The sequence below is a fragment of the Salmo trutta genome, chromosome 19 (assembly GCF_901001165.1).
Source record: "Salmo trutta chromosome 19, fSalTru1.1, whole genome shotgun sequence".
Lineage (NCBI taxonomy): Eukaryota > Metazoa > Chordata > Actinopteri > Salmoniformes > Salmonidae > Salmo > Salmo trutta.
The window spans coordinates 8,219,676-8,242,691 of record NC_042975.1 but is presented as its reverse complement, the minus strand read 5'-3'; the positions used below and the strand labels follow the sequence as shown (position 1 = coordinate 8,242,691).

The 23,016-nt window shown below is 45.9% G+C and overlaps 1 protein-coding gene and 1 long non-coding RNA gene across 2 annotated transcripts; one reads left to right on the top strand and one right to left on the bottom strand.

Annotated features, from left to right (window-relative positions):
• Nucleotides 1-454: 454 nt before the first annotated feature.
• Nucleotides 455-13,503, bottom strand: LOC115153926 (solute carrier family 23 member 1). Its single transcript, XM_029699619.1, has 14 exons — nt 13,366-13,503; nt 12,002-12,175; nt 10,632-10,789; nt 10,468-10,556; nt 10,308-10,375; nt 9,406-9,587; nt 5,076-5,196; nt 4,470-4,626; nt 4,084-4,231; nt 3,829-3,934; nt 3,148-3,277; nt 2,417-2,560; nt 2,088-2,183; nt 455-1,867 (listed from the first exon to the last, which is right to left on the bottom strand). The coding sequence occupies exons 1-14, from the start codon at nt 13,402-13,404 to the stop codon at nt 1,593-1,595; spliced, it is 1,887 nt and encodes a 628-aa protein (XP_029555479.1). The 5' UTR covers nt 13,405-13,503; the 3' UTR covers nt 455-1,592.
• Nucleotides 13,504-16,001: 2,498 nt separating this feature from the next.
• Nucleotides 16,002-16,330, top strand: LOC115153686 (uncharacterized). The gene is made up of 2 exons (XR_003867731.1): nt 16,002-16,116; nt 16,249-16,330. It is a non-coding gene; the product is annotated as an uncharacterized LOC115153686 (long non-coding RNA).
• The last annotated feature ends 6,686 nt before the right edge of the window (nt 16,331-23,016 follow it).

The window sequence follows — 23,016 nt, the reverse complement described above, 5'->3', positions numbered from 1 at the left end:
AAGCGAGAGGGCAGCTGTCGTCAGATTACAAACTAATCGCCAGGGAGACTGCAATGGGCGCTATTGACAGACACTCTGACAGAAAAAGGCTCAGAGTAATATGGAAGGGAAATTTAAATTCAACATCTTTCCATCATGTCACAGTGAAATCAATCATGAATAGTCATAAAGATACGGATCCTGTGCTTCCTTGATAGATCAATAGATCCTAGCTTCTTGGTTTACGCCTTTTTAGAATCACTTCTAGAGGTCGCACCCGTGTCACAGTCTTTCAATCTGTACGGTGTCGTTTCATGGTTCAGTCTCTCAGATAATAGTACAGTGTCGTTTCATGGTTCAGTCTCTCAGTTAATAGTACAGTGTCGTTTCATGGTTCAGTCTCTCAGTTAATAGTACAGTGTCATTTCATGGTTCAGTCTCTCAGTTAATAGTACGGTGTCGTTTCATGGTTCAGTCTCTCTCAGTTAATAGGACAGTGTCGTTTCATGGTTCAGTCTCTCTCAGTTCATAGTAGTGTCGTTTCATGGTTCAGTCTCTCAGTTAATAGTACAGTGTCGTTTCATGGTTCAGTCTCTCAGTTAATAGTACAGTGTCGTTTCATGGTTCAGTCTCTCAGATAATAGTACAGTGTCGTTTCATGGTTCAGTCTCTCAGATAATAGTACAGTGTCGTTTCATGGTTCAGTCTCTCAGTTAATAGTACAGTGTCGTTTCATGGTTCAGTCTCTCAGATAATAGTACAGTGTCGTTTCATGGTTCAGTCTCTCAGTTAATAGTACAGTGTCGTTTCATGGTTCAGTCTCTCAGATAATAGTACAGTACAATTACCATGTTGACTTGACATAGAAGCCTGTGGGATTTCTTTCTTCCGGCACTTTGTCAAATCAGTTCATAGACGTCTCTACTCTCATTGGTCTGTTTAACATGTTATTCTAACACTTAATAATGTAAACAAACATTTGACAGTCAAAAGTAGGAATGCTTTCCTTAATTATACTTTAGTTTTATATCATAAATGTTTTTGAATAAATGTTTGAGTTCAGATCATCAGAAGAGATACACTATCATTACTTATAATTTTGTACACTATAAAGACTTACTAAATAAACCCTGTTAATGTTGTCTCTTCGATACAGTCGACACACAAGTATAAGGTCAGTATGCATCTGAATATATGACTCTTTGTTCTTCAACTTAGAAACAGAATGCTGTAAGGTGGTAGTGGACAGTAGACAAACCTCCCAAATCAATGTGGTGAGGAATGTGCTCTGGTAAATAACATTCCAGTTTCAAAAATGCAACATCATTACAGTGCATTTTTTCAATTACAACTGTAAGTGTCCAAAAACAATAAATAGCTGTGAAAAATACAGCTGTATAAAATGATCTTAAAGATGAATTATTGCAGGGTTCCTATACTTTGGTGCAGACCAAGGTAATTGAATCATTGCAGGGTTCCTATACTTTGGTGCAGACCAAGGTAATTGAATCATTGCAGGGTTCCTATACTTTGGTGCAGACCAAGGTAATTGAATCATTGCAGGGTTCCTATACTTTGGTGCAGACCAAGGTAATTGAATCATTGCAGGGTTCCTATACTTTGGTGCAGACCAAGGTAATTGTTGTGTCCATACGTAAACTCTCAGTCCTCTCTCTTAATTCATCCTCCATGTTTTCCTGCACGCTGTCCTTCCGTCTGCATCGCATGAAGCCTTGGAAGCTGGGGCAGATGGGTAGATAGCGCAGGAAGCTGACTTTCCTAACGCAGCTCATTCCAATAGGGAAGTCATAAGTACGCATGTTCGCTGAGCTTTCCCCCCTGCTCTCATCTGCCTTCCAGTCCAGCAGCCCTCTCTCCCTCCTGGTGCCTGTTTAAACCGTACATAAACACACACACAATGCCACATAACCAAACATTGGTAGTTACAGGCAACGGTTGCGCAAAAATGGAAAGATTGATGTGTCCCATAGTGATATGGTGGTGTCACATAAACAAACACAAAGCAACTGATGATCTCTTTGATCAGCGTGTGACAAGGTGACTGGTAGCTCCTGTTAATGAGATGAGGTTTCACATAGCATGCATACCTGGGATGGTGTTATCCAGAGCAAACGCCAGGAAGCCTCCGACAAACATCTCCGTGGTCAGGAGCACTGTGAGGATTTGATCCACCTCTGCAACTCCTGAGGACGGCAATAAAACATGTATTACCAAATGAATTATCCTAATCGTTATTCATAACATCAACATAATATTCCATACTAAAGCTTCATTACATCCACAATATAATCCATACTAAAGTTTGATAACAGTTTGAACTGTACACACTGTAACTCTCTAAAGCCACTCCTACACTTCCTCTTAAGATGGAGATGTCTTTTCATATCAGTAAAAACCTTTTCAATGTGCAGCCCACCTGTTTGGATGCAGCCGGGATGCATGTCTAGGTAATTGGGCAACATTAGGCCAAAGAACATGGAGAAGCCGAGGACAAAGAGATTCCTAGAGGAGTTGAGGTCTACACTCTGCAGGTTGGACAAGCCCACAGCTGTGATCATACCTGCAGGGCATAGACACAAACAACAGAGGGCTGGATAAGGTTATTATTGTCTTATTGTTATCTGTGTTTCTAGCTAGAGACATATTTCCTCATCCCTTCTCAAATAGAGGTGAGCTTTCTGTGATCATACTGCCCCCTGGTGGGGGAGAGAGAGACAATACCATCACAGCAGCAATATTTGTGACCTGTTGCCACAAGAAAAGGGCAACCAGTGAAGAACAAACACCATTGTAAATACAACCCATATTTATGTTTATTTATTTTCCCTTTTGTACTTTAACCATTTGCACATTGTTACAACACTGTATATAGACATAATATGACATTTGTAATGTCTTTATTCTTTTGGAACTTCTGTGAATGTAATGTTTACTGTTTATTTTTATTGTTTATTTCACTTTTGTTTATTATCTACTTCACTTGCTTTGGCGATGTTAACATATGTTTCCCATGCCAATAAAGACCTATGAATTGAGTTGAATTGAACTGAATTGAGTTGAATTGAATTGAGTTGAATTGAGTTGAATTGAGTTGAATTGAGAGATGAAGCTGTGTGTGAGTTCTCTGTTAGGAGGTCAGTAACTCACCGAACAAGGTGCAGAACATGCCACCTAGAATGGGGTCAGGCAGCGATGCAAAGAGGGCAGTGAATTTCCCCACAGTTCCTAACAGAAACATTATGCCTGCGCCGTATTGTACTACCCTCCTGCTTCCCACCTGTGTGTAGAGAGAGAGACATTGTACAACGTGACTCAATGTGAACTGTGCAACCTCTGGTATCAGCTCATTGTTTATTCATAATTATTAACATAACAGTTAATGTAAAGATGAGCAGACCTTTAGCTAATAATCATGTGGCAATAATAACAATCGATTTGCATTGTGACAAAGCACTTGCACTGGAGATCATGCCAATAAGCCTTTATCCGTTTCAAAAAGATAATTTTGCTGATTCCAACTTGAACTAGACAGCTTGAGATTACATATCTACAATCGTGTTTTTCATTACATAGATTAAAGACAACAAGGGGCTTAGGGGCCAACGGGGTCATATTTAGACAGCATCCTTATGTCAAATTTACATCAAAAGTCGAAACGTTTAGCATTTTGGCTAACCCTTTTCCTAACCTTAACCTAATTCTCCTAACCAGCTATGTTAATTCTCCTAACATGCTGCGTAAGTTCTCCTAACCTGCTACAAAAAGTCAATTTTGTCATAAGCTGTACTCCATCTAGTCAAAATGAGTTGAGGGGCTAAGCTTCCTTACCTTAGTGATTCCCAGAACTCCAATGTTGGGACTGGAAGAGGTGGAGCCATTTCCTGTACCCAGCAGTCCTGCTATAATACAGCACACCCCCTCTGTGAAGATACCCCTAGTACAGGAAAGACATGACACAGACATACATCAACACAGGGTACTGATGCTTGACAATAAGAGCACATTTAAGAACATAGGTCCCTGTCAGAGCCTTATAGGTCCATGTTAGAAGTCGAACCCCCGGTGTAGGAGACTGATGCTCACCTGTTGATGGCATGGACAGGTGGAGGAGGTGCCCCTGAGAGGCGGGCACAGGCGTAATAGTCCCCGATAGACTCTACGATACCAGCTAGTGTGGCGCTGAACATGCCCAGCACCCCAGCGATGGTCACCGTGGGCAACCCCCACTGACCTATCAGAGACACACAGACATCACACGTCTGAATCCTCCTCCTATGCAGCAAGATTAAAGGCAATGGAAATAAATGACAACTCAGATCATTTCCCCATTTAAAATGATATACAAGGTCATTCTAAAGTGACTAATAAATGACCAGTGTCATCCGCTTTCTTAACTTGACCCTTGATCTAGCTCGTGTGTCCAAACTGCCCCGGTGTGTGAGACAGTGGAGGTAATGCTGGTCCCTTACAGGGGTAGGGGACCCGGAACCAGGGGGAGAGGGTCATGATGTCACCACGGGCGTCTGTGCGTGCCTTCTGTCCGTACCTGCTGGGGTCACTGGGCAGCACATCGGTCAGGGTCAGGATGTAACATAGCAACCACACCAACATGATGGCCATGATGATCTGAACACAGGAAGAACAACATAACATGTCATATAACGGAATCATAGGGATTCTGAGATTCCAAGTTATAATTTTGGATGTGCCTAGTCTGTGCCATATTTGTATATTATTTTACAGCCATTTTCATCAGAAAGCTAATTCTTGGCTTTAACATAACGGTGACATGATCCCTGTCGTCTGTGTCTGTCTATAACAGTGAGTCATTTCTATAGCCTGACAGTGTCCCCACCACATGTCTGGCAGCACTCACTAAGGCAGTAGCATTCAGGGCACTGCAGTAAAATGGGCCTCAGACTCTCTTATAACCGCTCAAGATTTGTATGACATGATGTGCCGTGAATGATTAGTCTGATGTATTTAACAATAGGTCAAACCCCACATGAGAACATGTTATTAGTATGACTTTCTAACATCCCTGTGAGACAGATGTGTGCTGTGTTGGTTCTAACCGGGAACATCTTAAAGATCTGAACCCTGGCGGTGCTGAAGCCTTTCTTTCTGTTGTAGGAGGGGAGAGGGAAGGACCAGTTCCTCAGATACTGAGCAAACAGAACGATGAGGAAGATGGACCTGGGGAGAGGCAGTGATATTGTTACACCATAACCCAATAAAAGACATCAAACAGGGACAAAGTAATTACGTTAACAGCATGTGATTAGATTACAAAGCATCAATGACCTCGACGTAAGACGATAAAGAGTCTCAAGCCCAAAACAAGGTAAACCATTTAAACAAAAGAAGTGAGGAAGGAGGTAAGAACAACATACCACACACAATAATACAACTCAAGACAACATAGATGGATCTCAAGTGTCAAAACACGAGAGAAACCTGGGAGGATCAGATGGAGAGAGCAGAGAGAAACCTGGGAGGATCAGATGGAGAGAGCAGAGAGAAACCTGGGAGGATCAGATGGAGAGCAGAGAGAAACCTGAGAGGATCAGATGGAGAGAGCAGAGAGAAACCTGGGAGGATCAGATGGAGAGAGCAGAGAGAAACCTGGGAGGATCAGATGGAGAGAGCAGAGAGAAACCTGGGAGGATCAGATGGAGAGAGCAGAGAGAAACCTGGGAGGATCAGATGGAGAGAGCAGAGAGAAACCTGGGAGGATCAGATGGAGAGAGCAGAGAGATACCTGGGAGGATCAGATGGAGAGAGCAGAGAGAAACCTGGGAGGATCAGATGGAGAGAGCAGAGAGAAACCTGGGAGGATCAGATGGAGAGAGCAGAGAGAAACCTGGGAGGATCAGATGGAGAGAGCAGAGAGAAACCTGGGAGGATCAGATGGAGAGAGCAGAGAGAAACCTGGGAGGATCAGATGGAGAGAGGAAAGAGAAACCTGGGAGGATCAGATGGAGAGAGGAAAGAGAAACCTGGGAGGATCAGATGGAGAGAGCAGAGAGAAACCTGGGAGGATCAGATGGAGAGAGCAGAGAGATACCTGGGAGGATCAGATGGAGAGAGCAGAGAGATACCTGGGAGGATCAGATGGAGAGAGGAAAGAGATACCTGGGAGGATCAGATGGAGAGAGCAGAGAGAAACCTGGGAATCTCAGATGGAGAGAGCAGAGAGAAACCTGGGAGGATCAGATGGAGAGAGCAGAGAGAAACCTGGGAGGATCAGATGGAGAGAGCAGAGAGAAACCTGGGAGGATCAGATGGAGAGAGCAGAGAGAAACCTGGGAGGATCAGATGGAGAGAGCAGAGAGAAACCTGGGAGGATCAGATGGAGAGAGCAGAGAGAAACCTGGGAGGATCAGATGGAGAGAGCAGAGAGAAACCTGGGAGGATCAGATGGAGAGAGCAGAGAGATACCTGGGAGGATCAGATGGAGAGAGCAGAGAGAAACCTGGGAGGATCAGATGGAGAGAGAAGAGAGATACCTGGGAGGATCAGATGGAGAGAGCAGAGAGAAACCTGGGAGGATCAGATGGAGAGAGAAGAGAGATACCTGGGAGGATCAGATGGAGAGAGCAGAGAGATACCTGGGAGGATCAGATGGAGAGAGCAGAGAGAAACCTGGGAGGATCAGATGGAGAGAGCAGAGAGAAACCTGGGAGGATCAGATGGAGAGAGCAGAGAGAAACCTGGGAGGATCAGATGGAGAGAGCAGAGAGAAACCTGGGAGGATCAGATGGAGAAAGGAAAGAGAAACCTGGGAGGATCAGATGGAGAGAGCAGAGAGAAACCTGGGAGGATCAGATGGAGAGAGAAGAGAGAAACCTGGGAGGATCAGATGGAGAGAGCAGAGAGATACCTGGGAGGATCAGATGGAGAGAGCAGAGAGAAACCTGGGAGGATCAGATGGAGAGAGCAGAGAGTTACCTGGGAGGATCAGATGGAGAGAGCAGAGAGAAACCTGGGAGGATCAGATGGAGAGAGCAGAGAGAAACCTGGGAGGATCAGATGGAGAGAGCAGAGAGAAACCTGGGAGGATAAGATGGAGAGAGCAGAGAGAAACCTGGGAGGATCAGATGGAGAGAGCAGAGAGAAACCTGGGAGGATCAGATGGAGAGAGCAGAGAGAAACCTGGGAGGATCAGATGGAGAGAGGAAAGAGATACCTGGGAGGATCAGATGGAGAGAGCAGAGATAAACCTTGGAGGATCAGATGGAGAGAGCAGAGAGATACCTGGGAGGGTCAGATGGAGAGAGCAGAGAGAAACCTGGGAGGATCAGATGGAGAGAGCAGAGAGAAACCTGGGAGGATCAGATGGAGAGAGGAAAGAGAAACCTGGGAGGATCAGATGGAGAGAGCAGAGAGAAACCTGGGAGGATCAGATGGAGAGAGCAGAGAGAAACCTGGGAGGATCAGATGGAGAGAGCAGAGAGATACCTGGGAGGATCAGATGGAGAGAGCAGAGAGAAACCTGGGAGGATCAGATGGAGAGAGCAGAGAGAAACCTGGGAGGATCAGATGGAGAGAGCAGAGAGATACCTGGGAGGATCAGATGGAGAGACCAGAGAGAAACCTGGGAGGATCAGATGGAGAGCAGAGAGAAACCTGGGAGATTCAGATGGAGAGAGGAAAGAGATACCTGGGAGGATCAGATGGAGAGAGCAGAGAGAAACCTGGGAGGATCAGATGGAGAGAGCAGAGAGAAACCTGGGAGGATCAGATGGAGAGAGCAGAGAGAAACCTGGGAGGATCAGATGGAGAGAGCAGAGAGAAACCTGGGAGGATCGGATGGAGAGCAGAGAGAAACCTGGAAGGATCAGATGGAGAGAGCAGAGAGAAACCTGGGATTATCAGATGGAGAGCAGAGAGAAACCTGGGAGGATCAAATGGAGAGAGCAGAGAGAAACCTGGGAGGATCAGATGGAGAGAGCAGAGAGAAACCTGGGAGGATCAGATGGAGAGAGCAGAGAGAAACCTGGGAGGATCAGATGGAGAGAGCAGAGAGAAACCTGGGAGGATCAGATGGAGAGAGCAGAGAGAAACCTGGGAGGATCAGATGGAGAGAGCAGAGAGAAACCTGGGAGGATCAGATGGAGAGAGCAGAGAGAAACCTGGGAGGATCAGATGGAGAGAGCAGAGAGAAACCTGAGAGGATCAGATGGAGAGCAGAGAGAATCCTGGGAGGATCAGATGGAGAGAGCAGAGAGATACCTGGGAGGATCAGATGGAGAGAGCAGAGAGAAACCTGGGAGGATCAGATGGAGAGAGCAGAGAGATACCTGGGAGGATCAGATGGAGAGAGCAGAGAGAAACCTGGGAGGATCAGATGGAGAGAGCAGAGAGAAACCTGGGAGGATCAGATGGAGAGAGCAGAGAGAAACCTGGGAGGATCAGATGGAGAGAGCAGAGAGAAACCTGGGAGGATCAGATGGAGAGCAGAGAGAAACCTGGGAGGATCAGATGGAGATAGCAGAGAGAAACCTGGGAGGATCAGATGGAGAGAGCAGAGAGAAACCTGGGAGGATCAGATGGAGAGAGCAGAGAGAAACCTGGGAGGATCAGATGGAGAGAGCAGAGAGAAACCTGGGAGGATCAGATGGAGAGAGCAGAGAGAAACCTGAGAGGATCAGATGGAGAGAGCAGAGAAAAACCTGGGAGGATCAGATGGAGAGAGCAGAGAGAAACCTGGGAGGATCAGATGGAGAAAGCAGAGAGAAACCTGGGAGGATCAGATGGAGAGAGCAGAGAGAAACCTGGGAGGATCAGATGGAGAGAGCAGAGAGAAACCTGGGAGGATCAGATGGAGAGCAGAGAGAAACCTGGGAGGATCAGATGGAGAGAGCAGAGAGAAACCTGGGAGGATCAGATGGAGAGAGGAAAGAGATACCTGGGAGGATCAGATGGAGAGAGCAGAGAGAAACCTGAGAGGATCAGATGGAGAGAGCAGAGAGAAACCTGGGAGGATCAGATGGAGAGAGCAGAGAGAAACCTGGGAGGATCAGATGGAGAGAGCAGAGAGAAACCTGGGAGGATCAGATGGAGAGAGCAGAGAGAAACCTGGGAGGATCAGATGGAGAGAGCAGAGAGAAACCTGAGAGGATCAGATGGAGAGAGCAGAGGGAAACCTGGGAGGATCAGATGGAGAGAGCAGAGAGAAACCTGAGAGGATCAGATGGAGAGAGCAGAGAGAAACCTGGGAGGATCAGATGGAGAGAGCAGAGAGAAACCTGGGAGGATCAGATGGAGAGAGCAGAGAGAAACCTGGGAGGATCAGATGGAGAGAGGAAAGAGAAACCTGTGAGATTCAGATGGAGAGAGCAGAGAGAAACCTGGGAGGAGGATACATTACAGAGAAGAAGGGAGGATGGATTGTGCTCTTACAGTGCTGAGAGGCCCCAGTGAGACCCGGCTCTGTCCCCAGCGGTCTGGAAAACAGACAGGCCGATGAGGGACACGGTGGGGGTGACGGTCAGGGGCCCGATGTAGTCCAGCAGGAGACCAGGGAGACCCACCAGCCCGATGACCACCTCCACCACACTGGACGCTATGATGGCACCCTGGATCTACAGGGGCAGAGAGACCAACTGTTATTATCATTAGCTATGTCTAGGACCACCATTTGACCTGACCCACAATCCTTGGCTTCTAGTTATGTCTACATGATGTCTCTGATAATATCAATCAAAGTGAGATATGCTACTGTTCAGAAAGATGGACCCCAAGATGGAGGCCCACTGAGAGATGCTACAGTTCAGAAAGATGGACCCAAAGATGGAGGCCCACTGAGAGATGCTACAGTTCAGAAAGATGGACCCAAAGATGGAGGCTCACTGAGAGATGCTACAGTTCAGAAAGATGGACTCCAAGATGGAGGCTCACTGAGAGATGCTACAGTTCAGAAAGATGGACCCCAAGATGGAGGCTCACTGAGAGATGCTACAGTTCAGAAAGATGGACCCCAAGATGGAGGCTCACTGAGAGATGCTACAGTTCAGAAAGATGGACTCCAAGATGGAGGCCCACTGAGAGATGCTACAGTTCAGAAAGATGGACCCCAAGATGGAGGCTCACTGAGAGATGCTACAGTTCAGAAAGATGGACTCCAAGATGGAGGCTCACTGAGAGATGCTACAGTTCAGAAAGATGGACCCCAAGATGGAGGCTCACTGAGAGATGCTACAGTTCAGATGGATGGACCCCAAGATGGAGGCCCACTGAGAGATGCTACAGTTCAGAAAGATGGACCCCAAGATGGAGGCCCAGTGACAAGAGGCAGGAAGTACCTCTCTTATCCTTGGGTGCCAGATGTGGGAGGTGTTCAGAGGAAGACTCCAGTTCCCATAAATCTCCTCTGTTGAAAGACAGACACAATAGCACACTAGTGAGATTCTGTCTTTGATTGGGCCATATTCTTCTGACATAGGATGGGACTGAGTGGTGCACCTTGAGGGGGACATTTCCATCTATCCAGCCCTAAGATGGCTTGGGCAGGGATGAGGAAGGCAAAAGCACTGGCCTGGAAAAGAGGTAACCTAAACATAGAAGATAAAACATGTTACACAATGCATTCCAAGCATTAGAAGACACGCACATACATACACACGTACCTGACTCCGAATGTGGTCTGTATGATTGTGGTGATTCCCACACAGGTGAAGATGGTTCCCACCAGCTGACTGACCGTGTACTGGTCTTGTCCCACACACATGGCCTCCGCCAGCAGGAAGGGCACAGCGATGGTCCCGCTGAAACATGTCAGGTAGTGCTGCGATTAAAGACACAGTGTTAATCATCATGGAGAGGGGGGGGGGGGAACAGAGGGAGGGGGGGGAGAGAGAGAGAGAGAGAGAGGGGGGGGGGGAAACAGAGGGAGGGGGGAGAGAGAGAGAGAGAGAGAGAGAGAGAGAGGGGGGGGGGAAACCGAGGGAGGGGGGAGAGAGAGAGAGAGAGAGAGGGGGAGGGGGGAGAAACAGAGGGAGGGGGAGAGAGAGAGAGGGGGGGAAACAGAGGGAGGGGGGAGAGAGAGAGAGAGAGAGAGAGAGAGAGAGGGGGGGGAAACAGAGGGAGGGGGAGAGAGGAGAGAGATGGGGGAGGGGGAGGGAGGGAGGGAGGGAGGGAGGGAGGGAGGGAGGGAGGGAGGGAGGGGAGGGAGGGAGGGGAGGGGGAGAGATACATTTGGGGTAGAGAAGGCACACAAGAGACGAAGAAACAACTACTGATAGAAAGGCGGAGTCAGAAAACCATTCATGAAAACTAAGTGTGTGAGAGAGAGAGAGAGAGAGAGTGTGAGAGAGAGAGTGAGAGAGTGTGTGAGTGTGTGAGAGAGTGTGTGAGTGTGTGTGTGAGAGAGTATGTGGTGAGTGAGTGTGTGAGAGAGTGTGTGTGAGAGAGTGTGAGAGAGTGTGTGTGAGAGAGTGTGTGTGAGAGTGTGAGAGAGTGTGTGGTGAGAGAGTGTGTGAGAGTGTGTGTGAGAGAGTGTGTGAGAGAGTGTGTGTGTGAGAGAGTGTGTGAGAGAGTGTGTGAGAGAGTGTGTGTGAGAGTGTGAGAGAGTGTGTGGTGAGAGAGTGTGTGAGAGAGTGTGTGAGAGAGTGTGTGAGAGAGTGTGTGAGAGAGTGTGTGTGAGAGTGTGAGAGAGTGTGTGGTGAGAGAGTGTGAGTGAGTGTGTGAGAGAGTGTGTGAGAGAGTGTGAGTGAGAGAGTGTGAGTGAGTGTGTGAGAGAGTGTGTGAGAGAGTGTGTGAGAGAGTGTGTGAGAGAGTGTGAGTGAGAGTGTGAGTGAGTGTGTAAGAGAGTGTGTGTGAGTGTGTGAGAGAGTGTGTGAGAGAGTGTGAGTGAGAGTGTGAGTGAGTGTGTGAGAGAGTGTGTGTGAGTGTGTGAGAGAGTGTGTGAGAGAGTGTGAGTGAGTGTGTGAGAGAGTGTGTGTGAGAGAGTGTGAGTGAGAGAGTGTGAGTGTGAGTGAGAGAGTGTGTATTTGTGTACCTGGAGGCCCAGTAGAATGCAGAGGTACCATGGAGGGACATCCTCTATGGTGTAGATCATGTCAGAGCCTGGCCGCTGCTTCCCCCCCTCAGCACCCTCCTCCTGTCCCTCTGCGGCCAGTTTCCCCTCCTCAGCACCCTGCTGCTCCTCTGTCTGAGTCTGGACATCACAACTCTGAAAGGGAAGACAGAGACATTCACACATCCAACGTAAGATTGGGTAACTTGGCATACACAAAGTTTGAAAGTCACATGATGTTCAACAACTGGGAATAACCGATGACCTCTCAGACGTCATATAAAATACCTTATATGGCACAAGATTGTCACCTACGTGATTTTTCACTGTCCCATACTTTTTATTTAACTAGGCAAGTCAGTTAAGAACAAATTCTTATTTACAATGACGGCCTACCCCGGCCAAACCCGGACGACGCTGGGCCAATTGTGCGCCACCATATGGGACTACCAATCACGGCCGGTTGTGATGCAGCCTGGAATCAAACCAGGGTCTGTAGTGACGCCTCTAGCACTGAGATGCAGACCCCTGCGCCACTCGGGAGCCCACCATATGGCCTTGCCATCTCCACCGAGGCCATCCGTCAGGCACATGACCAACTGGGTGTCACATCTCCTTTAATTGACCTACTCTGTGAATGATCGACATGGCCCTGGATTACATTATAACCCAGAAGAATGTCACCGTCACCGTGGCCGGTTGTCATGGTTCTTGGTGTTGACTGTTTTGAAAGATGATGCAAGAGGAGCACTTCCATGACTAACTCATCAAAGTAGACTGGAGTAACACAGAGTTTTCTTCCTAAATCACAGGTCAGTGTTTTGGTACAGGGATCTAGGTTAATAATAGCCTCTTGGTGTTTCAATACATTCCACTGTGAACAAAATGTATCACCTTTACATCTTTGTCAGAGAAACAATGTTAGAACTGTCTTCTACAACTCAGTCTGTCCACTTTTGCTATGAGGTATTGTGTCTTCAAACAATAGCCACAAATATCCCGCAAAAAGCATGGTTTCAGATATCAATGCAGAACCATTCTCCACAAGTTGTTATTCAGTTAGACATCATGGCAGTAAATCCCCTAATCTGAGCACACCTTGGTCATTTCACCCCAAAGGTAAACAGGAAATACTTTGAAAACATCCAATGATGCAATATACAAAGTTTAAAGCTAAATTATTCAAGTTAACAGAAATAAAGCTCACTAAGGACCTACACACCAGACATGAACTCAACCATAACCCATCATCTTACCAGGCCAGACAACGTACAATTACAATTTAAACATTCACAACAAAACTAAACTCATCAATGTATTGAAATTATAGTAAATGATGAGTTTACCTTGAGGTCTGGTCGTATTTCTGTTTGCTTCTTCTTCATCTGGACTCTCAGTTGTTTGTGATGGATCCTTCGTTTCCTTTTTGGTGCTGCCCTCTTCTCAACTAGCCAACACACGTGTGACCTCAGCCCTATACAGGAGTACAGGGCCCTTTTATGGGGGTTGAGGGGACCAGATCAGCCAGGTTAATAATCTGCCCCTGAGATGGACTTTACCCACTCGTGCTGTTTAAGAGGCTGAGACTGTAAAACTAAAGGAAAAAGATCAAAGGGTCAAGAAGACACTTCTTGGAATTAGAGATAGTGGGCAAGATCAGATTAGCCATCAGAAAGAACTAAACTCGGCAAAAAAATAAACGTCCTCTTCATTGTCAACTGCGTTTATTTTCAGCAAACTTAACATGTGTAAATATTTGTATGAACATAACAAGATTCAACAACTGAGACATAAACTGAACAAGTTCCACAGACATGTGACTAACAGAAATAGAATAATGTGTCCCTGAACAAAGGGGGCGTCAAAATCAAAAGTAAGTCAGTATCTGGTGTGGCCACCAGCTGCATTAAGAACTACAGTGCATCTCCTCCTCATGGACTGCACCAGATTTGCCAGTTCTTGCTGTGAGATGTTACCCCACTCTTCCACCAAGGCACCTGCAAGTTCCCGGACATTTCTGGGGGGCATGGCCCTAGCCCTAGCCCTCACCCTCCGTTCCAACAGGTCCCAGATGTGCTCAATGGGATTAAGATCCGGGCTCTTTGCTGGTCATGGCAGAACACTGACATTCCTGTCTTGCAGGAAATCACGCCCAGAACGAGCAGTATGGCTGGTGGCATTGTCATGCTGGAGGGTCATGTCAGGATGAGCCTGCAGGAAGGGTACCACATGAGGGAGGAGGATGTCTTCCCTGTAACGCACAGCGTTGAGATTGCCCGCAATGACAACATGCTCAGTCCGATGATGCTGTGACACAGACCATGACGGACCCTCCACCCCCAAATCGATCCCGCTCCAGAATACAGGTCTTCGGTGTAACGCTCATTCCTTCAACGATAAACGCGAATCCAAACATCACCCCTGGTGAGACAAAACTGCGACTCGTCAGTGAAGAGCACTTTTTGCCAGTCTTGTCTGGTCCAGCGACGGTGGGTTTGTGCCCATAGGCGACGTTGTTGCCGGTGATGTCTGGTGAGGACCTGCCTTACAACAGGCCTACAAGCCCTCAGTCCAGCCTCTCTCAGCCTATTGTGGACAGTCTGAGCACTGATGGAGGGATTGTGCATTCCTGGTGTAACTCGGGTAGTTGTTGTTGCCATCCTGCACCTGTCCCGCAGGTGTGATGTTTGGATGTACCGATCCTGTGCAGGTGTTGTTACACGTGGTCTGCCACTGCGAGGACGATCAGCTGTCTGTCCTGTCTCCTTGTAGCGCTGTCTTAAGCGTCTCACAGTACTGACATTGCAATTTATTGCCCTGGCCAGATATGCAGTCCTCATGCCTCCTTGCAGCATGCCTAAGGCACGTTCACGCTGATGAGCAGGGACCCTGGGCATCTTTCTTTTGGTGTTTTCAGAGACAGTAGAAAGGCCTCTTTAGTGTCCAAAGTTTTCATAACTGTGACCTTAATTGACTACCGTCTGTAAGCTGTTAGTGTCTTAACGACCATTCCACAGGTGCATGTTCATTAATTGGGAAACAGTGTTTACAGTTTTTCTCAATTGTTTACACACAAATACTGGTACTTGAGACACAATGACCACAACATGTAACTCATGCACCAACCCCCTGAACCAATTCTGCTAAACTACAAGCACAATTCCTGCTTTACACTCAAATTGCAGTTCTAAAACACACTTTTTTCAAAACACTACATACAATTCTTTGCATTTGGCACAATTTTCATGCAGAAAATCTCTTGTTTTCACAATGAACACACTGCCATTCAAATATGCACACTGACTCATCACATGGGCAAACACCCGTCACTGAGCTTTACAATTAGCAATCAGAGCTTTAGCATAAAAGGGCAACAGGTGAGCTCTTCTGTTTTGGAGCAATAGATGCCAACATTGGAAACAGAGGCAGAGCCAGAGGAGTGAGAGGAGTAAGAGGAGTAAGAGGAGGAGGAGGAGGCCAAGGACCGTAATCTCTGATGAGATCCGAGCCACTTTGGTTGATCGTGTGGTCAACCATGGTCTAACAATGAGGGAGGCTGGGCAAAGAGTACAGCCAAATCTGAGCAGGTACACTGTAGCATCCATCATCCAGACATTCCGAAATGAGAATAGGTAAGAAATCTACTCTCACTAGAAAATTGCAGTACTGCATATCAATACGGTACTCAATGAGTACAGTAGTACAGTATTGCCTGTGGACTGTTCTGTAGGACTGGAAAAATAAAGTGTGTTTCAAGTATTTGGGAAATGTATTCCTACTTTGTATTTACAGTATTTGACTATTTGTTTGGCAGAACTGAAAGATTACCAACACAAGGTGGTCGGGAACGTGTTCTGTCTCTTGAACAGGAAACTGAAATCATGAACATGGTCCTAGAAAATAACGCCATAACATTACGGCAAATACAAAGAAAAATAATAGAAAATAATGAGATATTTCAAAATATTGATAGGGTAAGCTTATCAACACTGGACTGTGTCTTGCGCAGAAATAATCTCAGGATGAAGCAGGTCTACAGGGTGCCATTTGAACGCAATTCAGAAAGAGTCAAAGAATTGCCATATAACTATGTGCAAGTGAGTCCTATATTGATGCATACTCTCAACACTGTGTAAATGATACATATTTCAGTATTGTAATCATAATGATTGTGCTTCACAAAAGTGACCACTCCATGTCTATTTCTGATATTGTCATGTGTGTTTCAGAGAGTCCTTGAGCTAGAGGTGGCTGCAGTGGAGCACCAGTTCATCTTCATTGATGAGGTTGGATTCAACCTCACAAAAAGACGAAAGAGGGGAAGGAATATCATGGGCCAGCGTGCCATTGTTCAAGTCCCTGGCCAGCGTGGAGGGAACATCACAATGTGTGCAGCGATTACCCACCACGGCGTCATCCATCACCATGCTACCCTTGGCCCCTACAACACCGCCCATCTGATCACATTCCTGGACACCCTACACAACACACTCATTCCACCAGATCAGGTAGACGGCCCAGAGCAGCTCAGGTACGTTGTCATTTGGGACAAGGTAAGTTTCCAGAGGGCTGCTCTGGTTCGTAACTGGTTCACTGCCCACCCACGCTTTTTAGTTGTTTATCTCCCTCCATATTCTCCATTCCTAAATCCTATTGAGGAATTTTTTTTCTGCCTGGAGATGGAAAGTGTATGACCGAAATCCACAAACGCGTATACCTCTTCTCCAAGCTATGGAAGACGCATGTGGAGATATAGCAGCTGATGCTTTTCATGGCTGGAATCGCCATGCTAGGCGATATTTCCCCCGCTGCTTGGCCAGGGAAAACATTGCTTGTGATGTGGATGAGGTGCTGTGGCCAGACCGCAACAGAAGAGAGGATGCAGCATAGTTTATTTTATTTTACTGTAACTGTATACATTAAATTCTTCTGTTTTGTATGTAGACCACTGTATGTGCAACTTTGTGTTGGTTGGGAATTGGATGTACATTGTTTTTGTGGGAAAAATAAAATATATTTGTTACCGTGTATTTGTGTGTTCTGAGTATAAAAACAATATTCTCAAATATTTTACAACACACTTATGTATGTACTGTCTGTAGTAATGGCAACACTGAACCAAAAAAAGGCCTAAGTCATTATGATGAATGGAGAAGAAGTGTTTTCCATTCATCATAGTGTTTTACATTGAGCACATCAGTGTTCAACTGGTCCTTATAAATGTCTATTCATATGATGGTTTGTGTGTCATTTGAAAACAAAATACCATTTTGATAAGAAATAACATTGTTTTGAATGTAAAGTTTCATTTTGCTGGAGAATTGAGGTGTTTTGCCCATTGTGTGTGTGTGTTTTTTGATTTGTGTGTAGAGTTCTGAGAATATGAGGTATGCTTTCAGAAAATGTGTGTAAACAATCGAGAAACTGTAAAGGTTGTGATGGCATCTAGACCGTGTGTTTGAGTGAGGAGATCAGGGGGGTTTGAGTGAGGAGATCGGGGGGTTTGAGTGAGGAGATCGGGGGGTTTGAGTGAGGAGATCGGGGGGGTTTGAGTGAGGAGATCGGGGGGGTTTGAGTGACGGGGGGGTGGTTTGAGTGACGGGGGGGTGGTTGAGTGAGGAGATCGGGGGGTTTGAGTGAGGAGATCGGGGGGTTTGAGTGAGGAGATCGGGGGGTTTGAGTGAGGAGATCAGGGTTTAATAAGAAGTTTCATAAGCTTGGTAAGTGACTCCTCCCATCTGAAAGGTGCTTAATGTTATAACTGTTTACACAAAGGACTGCATACGAGTATACTGTCATGATTTTATATTTTATCAAATCTGAAACCTGGTAAAGACAGTGATGCATCATGGTATATGTTCGTTCCATTAGGCTTGTATGGGCACCCGAGTGGAGAAGCGGTCTAAGGCATTGCATCTCAGAGGTGCTAGGTGTGTCACTACAGACCCTGATTCAATTCCAGGCTGTATCACAACCAGGTGTGATTGGGAGTCCCATAGGGCAGCTCCCAATTGGCCCAGTGTCATCCAGGTTGGGGTTTGGCCGGGGTAGGCCATCATTGTAAATAAGAATTTGTCACATGCGTCGACTACAACAGGTATAGAACTTACCGTGAAATTATTACTTACAAGCCCAATGCCGTTTCAGGAAAAGAGAGTTAAGAAAATATTGACTAAATAAAGTAAAAGTTGAAAGCAGGATTAATCTGTGAAGAGAATACTTCTCCAGGTATCCAGTGGCCATAGAAGTAGGGCATTTGGCAACTGAAGTCGGTTACGACTAATGGTGTAGAGTACTTAAGTAAAAATACTTACTATTCATATTTTTGACCACCTTTTTTTTACCCCAATTGGTAGCTATTGTCTTATCGCTGCTACTCCCGTACGGACTCGGGAGAGGCGAAGGTCGAGAGCCATGCCTCCTCCGACACACAACCCAACCAAGCCGCACTGCACATCCAACCCGTAAGCCAGCTACACCAATGTGTCGGAGGAAACCTGGCGACCTGATCAGCATGCACTGCGTCCGGCCAGACACAGGAGTCGCTAGTGCGCGATGAGACAAGGATATCCCTGCCGGCCAAACCCTCCCCTAACCCATACAACGCTGGGCCAATTGTGCACCGCCCCATGGGCCTCCCCGGCGTGGCCGGCTGCGACAGAGCCTGTGCTTGAACCCAGAATCTCTGGTGGCACAGCTAGCACTGCCTTAGACCACTGCACCACCCAGGAGGCCATTTTTGACTACTTTTACTTTTACTTCATTACATTACTAAAGAAAATGATGTACTTTTTCATCCATACATTTTCCCAAACTCCCAAAAATACTCGTTACATTTTGAATGCTTAGCAGGACAGAAAATTGTCCAATTCACACACTTATCAAGAGAACATCCCTGGTCATGTACTGCCTTTGATCTGGAGGACTCACTAAATACAAATGCTTTGTTTTTAAATTATGTGTTAGTGTTGGAGACCCTGGCTATCAGTAAAGAAAAAGAAGATTGTGCCATCTGGTTTGCTTAATTATCTTTTATTATTCGTACTTTTACTTTTGATACTTAAGTATATTTTAGCAACAACATTTACTTATGATATTTAAGTACATTTAAAACCAAATACTTTTAGACTTTTACTCAAGTAGTATTTCACTGGGTGACTTTCACTTTTACTTGAGTCATTTTCTATTAAGGTATCTTTACTTTTACTCAAGTATGAGAATTGAGTATTTTTTTCACCCCTTTTTTCACACTGAACTGCAGTCAGGTCAAGACCCTGGTGAAGACGACAAGCACTCAGATGAGCTTCCCTGAGACTGTTTCTGACAGCTTGTGCTGAAATTCTTCGGTTGTTTAAATCCACAGTTTCATCAGCTGTCCGAGGTCCTGGGCTGGCATGGTTACACGTGGTCTGCGGTTGTGAGGCCGGTTGGACGTACTGCCAAATTGTCTAAAACAAAGTTGGAGGTGGCTTATGGTAGATTAATGAACATTCAATTCTCTGGCAGCAGCTCTGGTGGACATTCCTGCAGTCAGCATGCCAATTGCATGCTCCCTCAAAACTTGAGACATCTATTGCATTGTGTTGTGTTACAAAACTGCACATTTTAGGGGAATTTTATTGTCCCCAACACAAGGTGCACCTGTGTAATGATAATTCCGTTAAATCACCTTCTTGATATGCCACACCTGTCAGGTGGATACATCCACACCTGTCAGGTGGATGGATTATCTTGACAAAGGAGAAATGCTCACTAACATGGATGTAAACACATTTCAGGGATCTTTTATTGCAGCTCATGAAACATTGGACCAACACTTTACATGTTGCATTTATATTTGTGTTCAGTATAACTACTGCTTTACAAACCTTCTCTATTCATATACTGTCCATACTGCTTATACACTCCATCATATATGTACTGTATTATTTATATTCACGAATCTGACACTGCTCATTCTGAGACTTCTTGACTTCTTTGTTAGTTATATTTTTGGGGGATTTGTATTGTTTTTCTTGTAGTTCATGAGAAGGTTGCTGCACAAGATATTTTGTAGTTCAAAACCACCGACATCCATCTTATTGTTCTGTATTACTGCTCCGTTGGAGCTAGAAACACAAGCATTACTGTCATGTTGGAGCTAGAAACACCAGCATTACTGCTCTGTTGGAGCTAGAAACACCAGCATTACTGCTCTGTTGGAGCTAGAAACATAAACATTACTGCTCTGTTGGAGCTAGAAACACCAGCATTACTGTCATGTTTTAGCTAGAAACACCAGCATTACTGCACTGTTGGAGCTAGAAACACAAGCATTACTGTCATGTTGGAGCTAGAAACACCAGCATTACTGCACTGTTGGAGCTAGAAACACAAGCATTACTGTCATGTTGGAGCTAGAAACACCAGCATTACTGCCCTGTTGGAGCTAGAAACACCAGCATTACTGCCCTGTTGGAGCTAGAAACACAATCATTACTGTCATGTTGGAGCTAGAAACACCAGCATTACTGTCATGTTGGAGCTAGAAACACCAGCATTACTGCTCTGTTGGAGCTAGAAACACCAGCATTACTGCCCTGTTGGAGCTAGAAACATAAACATTACTGCTCTGTTGGAGCTAGAAACACCAGCATTACTGCCCTGTTGGAGCTAGAAACACAATCATTACTGCTCTGTTGGAGCTAGAAACACCAGCATTACTGCTCTGTTGGAGCTAGAAACACCAGCATTACTGCCCTGTTGGAGCTAGAAACACAAGCATTACTGCTCTGTTGGAGCTAGAAACACCAGCATTACTGCTCTGTTGGAGCTAGAAACACCAGCATTACTGCTCTGTTGGAGCTAGAAACACCAGCATTACTGCTCTATTGGAGCTAGAAACACCAGCATTACTGCCCTGTTGGAGCTAGAAACATAAACATTACTGCTCTGTTGGAGCTAGAAACACCAGCATTACTGCCCTGTTGGAGCTAGAAACACCAGCATTACTGCCCTGTTGGAGCTAGAAACACCAGCATTACTGCTCTGTTGGAGCTAGAAACACCAGCATTACTGCTCTGTTGGAGCTAGAAACACCAGCATTACTGCTCTATTGGAGCTAGAAACACCAGCATTACTGCTCTATTGGAGCTAGAAACACCAGCATTACTGCCCTGTTGGAGCTAGAAACACAAGCATTACTGTCATGTTGGAGCTAGAAACACCAGCATTACTGCCCTGTTGGAGCTAGAAACACAAGCATTACTGCCATGTTGGAGCTAGAAACACAAGCATTACTGCACTGTTGGAGCTATAAACACCAGCATTACTTCTCTGTTGGAGCTAGAAACACCAGCATTACTGCCCTGTTGGAGCTAGAAACACCAGCATTACTGCCCTGTTGGAGCTAGAAACACCAGCATTACTGCCCTGTTGGAGCTAGAAACACCAACATTACTGCCCTGTTGGAGCTAGAAACACCAGCATTACTGCTCTGTTGGAGCTAGAAACACCAGCATTACTGCTCTGTTGGAGCTAGAAACACCAGCATTACTGCTCTGTTGGAGCTAGAAACACCAGCATTACTGCTCTGTTGGAGCTTGAAACACCAGCATTACTGCCCTGTTGGAGCTAGAAACACAAGCATTACTGCTCTGTTGGAGCTTGAAACACAAGCATTTTGCTGAACCTGCAATACAATCTGCAAATATGTGTATGTGACCAATAACCTTTGATTCCATTTTTTTTTATTTGATTTGATGACTCATTGACCACAAGAGGTCGACACACACCAAAGCATGACTCCATGTTCTAGAACAGAGTAAGATGTCTCCACCCATAAAATACGGTTGAGGGCTTAATTATTCATTAATTATACTGCAGATTGCTGTCCACGTTGTCTTCCTGTGTCTCGTCTTACCTAAAGGCAGAATTTCCCTTCATGTGTAATCCTAAAGCAGAGATACTTCATCCTCTTAAAATTAGGACATTACCCAAGAAGACACACCCTTGTGCATCATCACACATCTCTTTCCAAACAGACACACATTGCTCAAGCACCCATACGGACACACTGGCTGGACTGGCTTGACACAAGAGGGACTGTCTGCAGGAAGTCAAGGAGGAAGTCTGGAACAGCTCCTTACCAATACTGAGCCTCAGTAGGACATCGCCTACAGACAGATAGAGACAGACAGACAGTCTACCAGGTGATCAGTGATACAGAGTGGGTTTGGTGGTGTCAGTGAGAGAGGGAGAGGGAGAGGGGAGAGAGGAGAGGAGGAGAGAGGGAGAGGGGGAGAGTGAAGGGGAGATGGGAGAGGGGAGAGAGGGAGAGAGAGGGGGAGAGCAAGAGGACAACTCAAGAAGGGGGAGGAAGATTGAGAGGAGATGAGAGAGAGAGAACGATAGGGAAGATGAAGAGAGGGATGGAGAGAGAGGACACAGGATATCAGGGAGCCCAAAACCTCCTGACAGGAAACCAGTGACATATAGGAAGGGAAAAACAAACAGCCTTGCACACACACACACACACACACACACGCACGCACGCACGCACGCACACACACACACACACACACACACACACACACACAAACACACACAGGAAACAGACAAGTCTACCATTGACTGATACAACAGTCAAACCAGCAGGCAAGAACACCAGTAAATCTCTCAAATAAACAAACGTTGCACAATACCAACTTTTATTACCATATCAACAAATTGCATCAGTAACAAAAACAGCAGAGAAGTGAAAATGACATTACAAGACACTTGACAAGTGAATGATTTAACTTGCCTAAGGTAATGTGAGGACAGAGTGCCTTCAGATTAACATGACAGATGTTACAGAACTGGAAAACAAGCCAGAAACACTACAGACAATGGTACCTGATTGGTCAGTTTTTTAAGGGTTCCTGTATTACATACAGAAATCATATCAGAGGGAACATTATACATTTGCAAAAGTGTGTGTGTTTGTCAATGAGTGTGTGTTTGTCAATGAGTGTGTG

Excerpts from the sequence above, each read along its gene's own strand:
- LOC115153926 (XM_029699619.1), bottom strand. The coding sequence starts at position 13,404 with ATGAAGAAGAAGCAAACAGAAATACGACCAGACCTCAAG. Across the intron at positions 9,588-10,307 it reads GGCACCCAAGGATAAGAGAG|ATCCAGGGTGCCATCATAGC; the intron begins GTACTTCCTGCC and ends CTGCCCCTGTAG. Across the intron at positions 1,868-2,087 it reads TCTGGATAACACCATCCCAG|GCACCAGGAGGGAGAGAGGG; the intron begins GTATGCATGCTA and ends CGGTTTAAACAG.